This window comes from Oratosquilla oratoria, chromosome 33 (genome assembly GCF_046742065.1).
Source record: "Oratosquilla oratoria isolate Oo_2021 chromosome 33, ASM4674206v1, whole genome shotgun sequence".
NCBI lineage: Eukaryota > Metazoa > Arthropoda > Malacostraca > Stomatopoda > Squillidae > Oratosquilla > Oratosquilla oratoria.
The window spans coordinates 3,422,860-3,433,575 of NC_134809.1; the positions used below are offsets into that span (position 1 = coordinate 3,422,860).

At 39.4% G+C, this 10,716-nt stretch overlaps 1 protein-coding gene across 4 annotated transcripts in view; it reads right to left on the minus strand.

The window, feature by feature from the left end:
• HERC2 (E3 ubiquitin-protein ligase HERC2) overlaps positions 1-9,424 on the minus strand; it is a 133,965-nt gene extending 124,541 nt beyond the window's left edge. For 3 of the 4 annotated variants that reach the window (XM_076172471.1, XM_076172472.1, XM_076172469.1), the window contains exons 1-5: positions 9,301-9,424; positions 4,120-4,355; positions 2,948-3,278; positions 1,787-2,033; positions 1,026-1,161 (exon numbers count right to left, since the gene is read on the minus strand). In XM_076172471.1, the coding sequence (XP_076028586.1) occupies positions 1,026-1,161; positions 1,787-2,033; positions 2,948-3,278; positions 4,120-4,333 (928 nt within the window). In that variant the 5' untranslated portion in view covers positions 4,334-4,355; positions 9,301-9,424. The remainder of the gene's footprint in view (positions 1-1,025; positions 1,162-1,786; positions 2,034-2,947; positions 3,279-4,119; positions 4,356-9,300) is intronic. The other variant, XM_076172470.1, reaches the window with a different exon arrangement.
• Positions 9,425-10,716: the final 1,292 nt, after the last annotated feature.

Here is a 10,716-nt window from a genome sequence, read left to right on the forward strand (position 1 = left end):
ACCTCCCTTCATCAGACACTGCATGACACCCATCTAACCCAGGTGCCTTACCTGCTCTCATCATTTTAATAACTACTTGCACTTTATCTTTTCTTATTTCTCCATTTCCCTCACCCATCACTGTCATTTTCTTAGTGCCTCCCACTGCTGCTACCACCACTCCCTCCCTATCATCCTGCACATTTAGCAGCTCCCTAAATACTCGGCCCATCTTCCCCTTACTGCTTCCTCTTCTGTTATCCTCTCTCCATATGCACCTTTTACCTTTTCTTTTCTACCTAATTTGCCTCTCCTTCTCCTCTCTTAATTTCCTTCAAAAATATCTTACTTTCAAAATTGGTTTAATGTCACAAACACCCCTTATCAGGTGATTAGGATGGTGTTCCTTACAGAGGACTTTGTAGTATGGAATTTAATGAACCATGACCTTGGTTCAACTCGCCAGTGGCAGGATTGAACCGCCGTCACCTTGACCTCCACCACAAGTAGCAACATCATAACTCACTTGGCCAGTGAGTGAAAATAAATAAAAATAATAATATATCTCTTCATTGACCAAAAGACTTCTTCCCACTCACAATGGAGATGGACAGCCAAGGCACCCATACTCTACCTATCCTACACCCATTTGTTTGCCTCTTAAAAAAATCTCTTAACACCTTATGGATAAAGGGCCATCCCTATCCCCCCACCCACTACTTGGGTCAAAATTAATGTAGTAAGACACAGCATATCCATAGTAAGGCCCCAACAGCCAAAGCTAGTTTACCCCAACTGCTTCATTTACATGGCAACCCTCCCTCCTCAACCCCTCATGAGTAAATAGAGAAGATGAGGAGAAATCCCTTTAAGCCATGTCAGTTTATCATCCATTCATTCCTATCTCCTGCCCTTTCTATATCTATGAGGAGCTGGTCAGCCAAGACATGTACCCATCCCCGCCCATCCCATACCCATCCATTACCCATTCAAAATACAGCCCTAAATATATATAAAAAAAATTCTCCCTTTAATGAATTCTTTACCTCCTTGCAATTGACAGAGAACAACTGAGGTGAGGAACTTCTGGGATCTTTCTACAACGTCCAACCAGACTGAAGACACACTTGCTTCATCAAAAAGCGTTGCTTCTGGAAGAGTCTCTATAGTCTGGAGTGCCTCCTGAAATACCAATAACAATATCAGTAAATACTGACAAACCAAGCCTGAGACTTGTCATAAACATCAACAAAGAAATTAACACTTGTTGCCTCAAAATATTGGAAAACTGCAACAACCCCACAGCAGCTGGTAATAGTCCTAGGTTCCTCCCACTGATTTCTCTGGGAAAACATTGGACTATCACTGGACTATTGTAAGTGCTATACTACTGTGGGACGGTTTTCACTAGCTTTATTACAGATGTAGAATGAAGGATATATATATTATATATATACAACATATATATATATATATATATATATATATATATATATATATATATATATACATATATATATATATATATATAGAGATAGATACACACATACATACATACATCAAATACACATAAAAGAAGGGCAGCAGGGATATGATACTCTGATGTTTTTCATTGGTGTCATTCATTGGTCCTTAATGGATATAATCTTATACACAACTCCAAACTCAAATATGAACTGAAGAACTCAGCAGCATTCATCAAGGACCCCTGAAGTCCTGAGTTCCATTCCTCACCTGAAGGAATCATCTGTCTTTTGCCATCATCAAATCAACTAAACATACTACAGGGATTTCAGCTGTGACATACCTGCAAAAGTTCTGTACACAAATCTGCATCTTCTCCAGATCTCCAGGCTCTACGAAGGAATGCAAATGCAAAGTTCAAGACTGCTCTTGAGCCCACGCTAGCCAGTCCTTGAGTTGTTCTGTCTGCAACTCGTCCTACAGCACCACGACCCTCGCTACGAGGTACACTCATTGTAGACTTCTTTTTTGCAACAGAATCCCCAACATGGGTCCCTGGAGGGTTTGAACGCTTTAATGCCACCAAATATCTGGAAGTAAATATGAATTCAATTAGTCTTACATATTTCTTTCATTAATTAATTACTTTAGATATAATAGCCAAACAACCTTTTATGAACCAAGTAATTTCAGCGTTCCAGTTTCAGAGCCTTGACTAAAAATATATTCAAACAAATATATAAATACACAACAGTGTGAAGTATCAGTGAGTATATGCCATTTCGGAATTTTAGATAGCTGTCCTACAGCTGATTTTTATATTTTAGAGTCAATCTATATAAAAACCAGCTGTCCTCCACTCAATAATTTCTATCTAGTGCCCCCTTCACATACTCCAATAATCTCTCGTTTTATCATCAGTGTTCTGTCCTGTTTTATCCTTTTTTGTTTCTCATGTTTGACTATTGAACCTTTCATGTAGTATTCTCCTGGTTCTAAAACTATGGTTCCCTATGAACATACATACATACATATACCAAGGCTTTTTCCCCCTTACAAGGGAGGTAGCCAAAAAGGTAAAGGCATAAAAACACTCCCACCCATTTCATCCCTAAATACACTCCACACCCCTCCCACCCTTCCTCTTATCTGAGCACCTCCTGGATGACGGGTCATCCCTGCACCCCGCCCACCGCCCTGGGTCAGAAGCAGTGTCGCAAGACACAGTACATCCACAGCAAGGCCGCTTCATTTAATCGGCTGTTGGGTCCTGTTGTGGAAGTGCTGTGTCTTGTTGCATTGCATTGCCTCTGATCCAAACAATGTGGTGAGGAGGGGCAATGAATGGGTTGGATGGAAGTGTGGCAAGTGTATGCTTGGACCCAGTCAACCCCCTTATAAGGAGGAAAAGGCCTTTAGTTATGTGTGCGTTAGCAATACTGACAACACCAAAAACTATGAGCCATTCCAACAACAGTAAAATATATGTAATGCAAAAACCAACCTTTGTGCAACCATGAACCTCTGATGAAGCCGTTGAGCAGATAAGGTTGTTGAGGAGGCATCTAGGCACACGGATTTTTGTTCTTTAACAATCGCTTCCATACATTTTTCAAGATCTTCGTTGGCTGGTTGAGGTCCCCACGTCCAAGAATCCAACAGGGTGTGTGAAGGTGGAATAGAGCTGGATTTACCTTCAGATTCTTTCTCTGCTTCTTCCCGATCCAGTTTTTGACACGGCCCACAATTACAACCAATTTGTGGTCCGCAGATTCGGTCACAACAGGGACAGGTGAGAACTGTCATTCCACAGTAGTAGTGTCCACTTTCACCTGCTCCATAGAATAGAATAAAATTTCACTAAATCTCTAGGCTGCTATGACCCTCATATATGGTCATAGCTTACACACAAGGACCAATGATCAAAATTTTTTTTCTTAAGTGGAAAATAATTTCCAGCCAGAAGCAAATTCTGTATGACTGGTTTGAAGGAATGTCATTAAACTTCCTTAAATATGCAGTTAATACTTTAAAGACTTTAGGAACATCCCTACAGACCAATCACACATGATTCTTTGATAATTGGTAATTAATTTCCACCTAAGAGTTTGTTGCCCTGTCTAACTTGCAGGATCACCAAAAGCTGGTACCCATCATTGGTCCACACATAATATATTACATAAATCAACCAGCTATGTATCTTATTAAAGCCCTTAATCTCCAAAAATAAGGAACATGCAAGCCTAGGAAAAAGGGCTCATCTTAATCTAATTAGGTTCATTCAATGGCAAAGGAAACTAAGAGATCAGTTTCTATTTTCCTAATATTTCATTACAAATAATATTCTTGAAAGTCCTTTCTGACAAAACATCAGGAAATTAATGGCTCATAATTGTCTGAGTTTTGTTTGCCATTGAAGTCCAAATTATCTAAACGAAAAGTAATGATATACACTGCACATGATGATGAACAATAGATAAATGCATAGACTGTGATTCAATCTCCTTATATGGCAACGAGTAAATAAAATCAAATGTTGACTTTGTGTTTATCCAATATGTTACATTGATTAAAGATGAAATTAGTAGAATTCTTCAACCAATTCCAAGGCACTGTTCATCTAACTGTTCAGCAGTACATTGTAGTGTATAATTTCCACATAAGCAGTTTCTTTACCTTTCTTGGCTGTTGCACCTACTGAATTTAACAAGCCATCTGAAAAAGGCCCAGCTACTTCACCATCCTTTACCAGCTGGTTGTACATGGAGGGAAGATTGTCTGTTTGCAACATACTCTGAAGGTCCGTCTTCAGCCATCGTGCATCCAGGCGAGGTTGCGGACGGAGGGTCATCCCCCAGCAGCCCCCCCGCACTCCCCCCACTGGCACCATTTTGGCACCACTAGGTACAAAACTGAAAAAAATTAAAGATCATATTCAATACATGAATACTTGTAATTAGTATAAATTTACTTACTTTTTAGAACAGCTGCTTTGGATGAACTAATTTGTCTTTGATAACGCTGCACAACTAAGAACTTGATAATCGAACTGTTGTCACACAGAACTTTCCAAACAAGCCCAAGTTGAAATTGCAACTACCTAGACAAGCCATATCTAAAGCAATTAGGAAGAATTGTATTTGAGTGCCAAAGTTCACCCGTAGATATAGGCATATTAAAGTTTGGCTGATACAGAAAACACAATTTCTCATTTGTCAATTCGTCTCATACATACAGGTCATTAAGACTGGCCATGGCTGCAACTCTATTTATTACAACTAGGTAAACACACACACACACAAAAGTTAGGTACATGAGGACTGTTGTGAAGAATAAGATGTCAGGATGGAGAGTATTGACCAGTGGAGTTCCACAAGATTCAGTGATAGCTCCTATAGTGTTTCTTCTCTATGTCAATGACAATATATTTACAGATGTTGCAAAAAACATGGGATGAGTGATAAAATGAGGAAGCCTCTAGGTGGTTACAGAAATATCTATACACTATATTTGTGTGGAGCAATGACTGGAAAATTAATTTCAATACAAATAATGCAAAGTATTGGAAATGGGCAATAACTAAAAAGACCATCTTTGAACTATTCCTTGGGAAATGAACCCATTACAAAAGTAAAAGAGGAGCAAGATTTGGGAGTGTCACTTGTCACTAGCAAGATTGTGTGAGAGAAATATGGACTGTTGAGAACAAAATGGTTTTACACTATATGGATGAAGAGATAATAATAAAAAAACTCCAAGGAATCCTGGTCAATCCAAGACTGGAATATACATCAGGAGAATGGTCACCACAGAGTGAAGGATATAAACAAGATCAAGAAAATACAAAGGGCAGCAAATCAAACTGGTTCCCGACCTGGGAGATAAGCCATTTGAGGAAATACTAAATGCACTGAATCTGCCAACTCTGAAAAATCAATGAGAAAGAGATGACTTGATTACAGTATTCAGGTTGCTAAAGGGGATAGACTATACTGACAGAAGAGATGGGAAGGCTTCAAGAGGTCGAGAGAACAAACTGAGAAAAAAATACATGCCTGAAGGGTGCTAAGAAATACAGTTTTACACACAGATGCATAAATACTTGAAATAGCTTAGGTGATACAGCCCGAGCTAGAACAAAACACGAATTCAAACCTAAGTGTATGATGACTGGAAAATAAAGATAATAGTTTATACTGCAACCACACACAAATCTGAAGCTAGATATGATAAACTGAGTCAAAAATAGGACCCCCACAAACATTACTCTTTTCCTTTACACTATAACTAGGTAAATACATACATATATCAAAGGTTTTTTTCCCCTTACAAGGAAGGTAGCCAAAAAACAAAGGTATAAAAACCACTCTCACCCATTCCATCCCCAATATACTCCACTTCCATCCACCCTTTCCCTTCCTCTTATCTTGGCACCTCCTGGATGACAGGTCATCCCTGCATCTTGCCCACTGCCCTGGGTAAATACACACACACAAATAAATATATAAATACATATACATATTTCAGGTCATCTCATAACTAATGTCATTTTCTACAGCAAATTTTAAAGAAAAGAAAAAGAAAAAAGTAGTTAGTTCTTTTTAAGTCATTCCTATAAAATTCAGCTGGTTTAGGACAAAAAGTTGCACATGTCCATTTCAAATGCCTCTACAGAATTGCATTCTTTTCCATTAATAAAATGTTACAAATTTTAGAACAAATTATAATCAAGAACAAAGTCAGGAGATATGGAAGTAAATAACTCTTGAGAGTATGTTATAAACACATGCCTCTGACTAGTGATAAGCCCTTTAGCACCTTCAGTGCTGCATTCTGCAGTGGGCCAGTTGCTGTATCTGTCCACTATTACTAGATAGCTGGATCCTGCATAGTGAAAGAAGTCAACACATATTGACTGGAATGGGTATGCTGGCCTGACAAGAGGTGTGGGTGGTGGACTGGGCTGTGATGGTACCATGCGAATGCACTGAGAGCAGTGGGCATGTAGATTATGGATAGCAGATATCCCAGGCCAAAAGATTGATGCCCCAGCATATAGTCTACTGTCATGGAGGAAACACCTGGATGAGTGTAGTGACTGAAGCATCTTGTCATGGAAAGCGGGAGGGATAACAACATGGTCATTATATAGGATGACACCACTTCAATGGTAGATAGCAGTTTGGTCATGGTCTCATTGCTGGTTGTTGCCATGTGGATATCATCCCAGGTCACAGACTGTAGTGCCTCTAGGGCTACAGAGGAAGTTACTATCGCTGTAGTCTTGGCAGGTAGTTGCAGACAGAGTTGGCTCATGAGTGTGGAGGTGGTCCAGGAGTGTATGGGACAGGGAAGCATGCATGTATCACCACTGCTGTTTTGGGCAGTGGCTGCAATGTTATCAGGGAGGTGGATGGGTGTAGGCTTGCCAACAGGGTGGCACAAGATGTCATTGGCTGCTTTGTGCCATACTCCTGGCACATGGATCATCTTGAAACAGTAACAGAGGGTTTCCTTGAGGTTGCACAGCCATGGATTTGGTACGTTCTTGAAGCTCCTGTCACTGAAGACTGAGTACAGGTTTGTGGTCAACAGCAATTGTGAGGGGTGCACAGCCCAGTACAAAATGCCACTTTCTCCAAGGCATCAATGACTACTAATGCCTCACCTTCAACTGGAGTATGGCGAGATTCAGCTGGAGAGATGAATCTGCTACCAACAAGTGTTACCTTCCAGCCAGATCTGTAGCAGGTGGGGTTGTTGGAAGGGCAGGAGCAGTGCTTCTGTAGTAGCCAGAAGCTGATGCCAGTCTTGCTTCAGTCTATAGCTAGCCAGGTGGGTCGAGACTTGTCAAATATCTCCACACCTTCACCAGTCTCACTTATGATCACTCTCTTTGACTCCTCAAAAAGTCATTAAGTTCTTTTGTCCATTGGAATTGGGTATCAAGTTTCAGAAGGCTCCTGATCGGTTGCATCTTCTCTGCAGAGGTGAAGGCATACGAAGCTTGATTTACCAGCCCAAACCATGAGCCGATATCTGTGAAGTTATTTGGGGTGGGGAACTGTGCAATGGCTTTGAACAAGAGAGTGCATGGTTTGACAGTGGTGGGTGAGACCTGAAATCCTGCAAATTCAACCATGTCCTCAGCAAAGACAAACTTATCATGGTTCTGAATGATGCCATTGCAGCCACATAGGTCAAGCCAGTTGACTGCTTAGATGAAGGAGTTCATGATGTTGTAGGATCAAAGTAGGCTGTCGTTGACACACTTGGTCTTGGTTTGCATTTTGGAGACTATTTCATCAAAGCAAAAGCTTTAGGCATCACCAGAAGCTATGTCTGTGGTACTACTTGGTACCAGTACCGACCCACCTGCCTAGCTATACAGGCTGTCCCAACAATGCCCCTAAATCTTGGCACCTGTAATTATTGCACTATGTGGTCAGGTATCATCCTGATGGAAAAGGACATAGGACATACATTACTGGGAGTGGTTCCCCAGCCAGGTTATATTTATGGCATCTTTTCTAGCTTCCTCCTCATGCAGGATGACAACAGTGAATCCTAAAAAGGGCTGCTCAATCATGTAGGCTGCTGCTGCCAAGCTCTGCTCTGTCTTTAGTCACAACAAAAGGCAACCACTTGGTCTATACTACCTGCCATGCGTAGTAGTATCATTTCCTGAAATATTTTTCTCTTGCCCCTCCCATTGTGTATAACCATCAAAAGACTTTTGGTTGTAGCAAGAATGAAGCTACTATTAGGCAGCACAAATGAAGTTCAATAGTGACTGAATGTACTATCAGTTTCAATCACTGCCTCACTTTTCACAACTTCCAAGTGGAAGTAGGTGTCAGGAAGTGTGGACAATAGTTTATCAGCACTTCTATTCTTGTGAACTATCCTGTGCTCTCCCAGAGAGTACCACTTGGGGGTGGTGGGGCAAGAGTAGGTCTTCCTCTTCATGACAAGTCTCAAAGTCTTGCCTCAAGACATTACTACCTTCTTAGTAAAGAGATAAGTTGCAGGACCTTGAAGCAAGATACATGACAGCTAAAAGTTCTGGGAAAGTTAACCTGTCAATATTATGTGTCAGGTTGTGCAGAGGGTTAGCACACAGTAGAGAAGTTGATAGTCATGATGGCAAATACTCTGTGTTTTTTGATTGGAGTGAAGACATCCAGCAAACACAGCCAAGGAAACAAATGAATAAATGTTGCCACACCCCTTGACCCTTGTTGACAGAAAACACTAAATAAAGGCAACAGTTTAGCTGCAGGTATGGACCTGCTTGCCAAAGCTCCTCGAGTCCATAAAAATGTTCACCATAAACTAAAACCAAATTAAAAGGCACTCACTGATTAAGCCTTCCTAACCTGTAATAATACTGTTAACCTTGAACTGAGAGTCTATTTACCATAATATTTCTGCTACGATTCCACTTAGTTTTCAATATTACATGAAGCCAGAGCTACTCCTCCCATTTCTGCACTTATAATATATATCGACAAGACTGGGATTTCTTGTGGACACTACTCTGAGCGTACGTGTTTACATTTGATGACAAGAAAAACCAGTTTGACGGGTGGACACTTCCAATTATTTGAACGTACTACGTGACTACTTATTCCTGTGTGTTGCGTATTCTATCTTGGGTGTACATATAGATATACACATACCCCTCCGTTCAGCAAATTATGTCTGAAATTATTACTGCAATATAATAATAAAACATCTTGGCCAAGCTGCGCTTTTCTGATCGTAACTGTAGCAACTTCATCGCCCATCACTATACCCAGTTCAACAACTTGTAATTTGATTTCTCTTTAATAATCGTGATTCAAGATAACTTACCACAAGCTGAAATTTATCGCATGACCGTAATTGTTACCACGTAAAACTGTGATAACCTGCTACCTTGTTTAGTGGGCGATCGATGTTTACTACACGCGTTACTTTCACCAACCACAAGATTCTCCAATGCGCTACATATTTTTACAAATACATTATAATGACAACACAGTAATATTAGTATAAGCAGAAATATTTTAATGATATTTATCATTTCTATTTACACAGCTAAAAAATTAGCGCACAAATAAAATTGGTCATAGTAAATCAGTTGTCACAAAGTCTACAGTTTGATTAAAGATAATTTCACATTCTGGATAATCAGTAGCCTTTGTCATAATATATAATCCTAGAATTTTATTCTATTTAACAGAGCAAAATTCATCAAATTGTAAATGTAGCTGGAGTAAATGTGCATTTTTTATATTCAATAGTTGTGACAATTCGTGTACAGTCTCCGTATTTGACAAATCAATAAGGATCGGAGAGACATTCATCCTATACATTTCCTTTCCGGTTGATTGAATAAGAATACTTAGAGTTCACAGGATTAAATGCACCTGTACTAGAATGAATATTTCATCACTCATGATACATAAAAATACAAGAACTCCATATATATTATTTATTTTGTTCTGAAAACTTCTTTATGACTTTCCTTGTGTATCGGGTTTATGATCATCCGTATATTCCTCTGACCAATTTGATTTATCCAGTATACTCAAATTATAAAACAAATTTAACAACTTATTCTCAAAACTTGTGAAGTCCGAGAAATAAAAGACAAGTGGCAAAGCTTTTCATTAAGGGGAAATTGCGCGTGGAGTTCTTTTGGTCTCTCTTGAGCCACTTCCGTTCACAGTAGAGATAAGACACACATCGTTGACCAAAACACTATCTTATCTAAAAAAATCCAAAATATCAAGACTTGCGGAATAGGAAATAATCACTGAAATTAAATGGATATTCAGATTTAAACTATCGCCAAAGCAAATGATCACCGGGATTAAATGAATATTCAGATTTAGACTATCGTCAACCAACAATATAGATCATTAGAAGTACACTACGGATATATTACTCCAGAAGACTTCATTTATAGTCGTAATTGAGTTATCCTTAGGTGTATACTGAGCCTTTGCGCCAAGTTTGCTAAAGATCCGTTGGAAATGGTGATGTTGTTTCGAGAAAAAATTCGATATACCAGGTATTGCCCGGGTGTCAATAATATAATGACATTTATAATAATCATATCCAACGGATATAATGTTGAGATTAATGCGGATCTTCGTGTTAAGTAAGGATCCATTGAGAAGTAGCTACGTTGTTGAAAAAATTGCGCTTATAATATTAATTAGCAGATGTACCTGAAGCTGATTCACATGAACTGCTATGCAACTGCAAGAGTCGCTTTTCGTG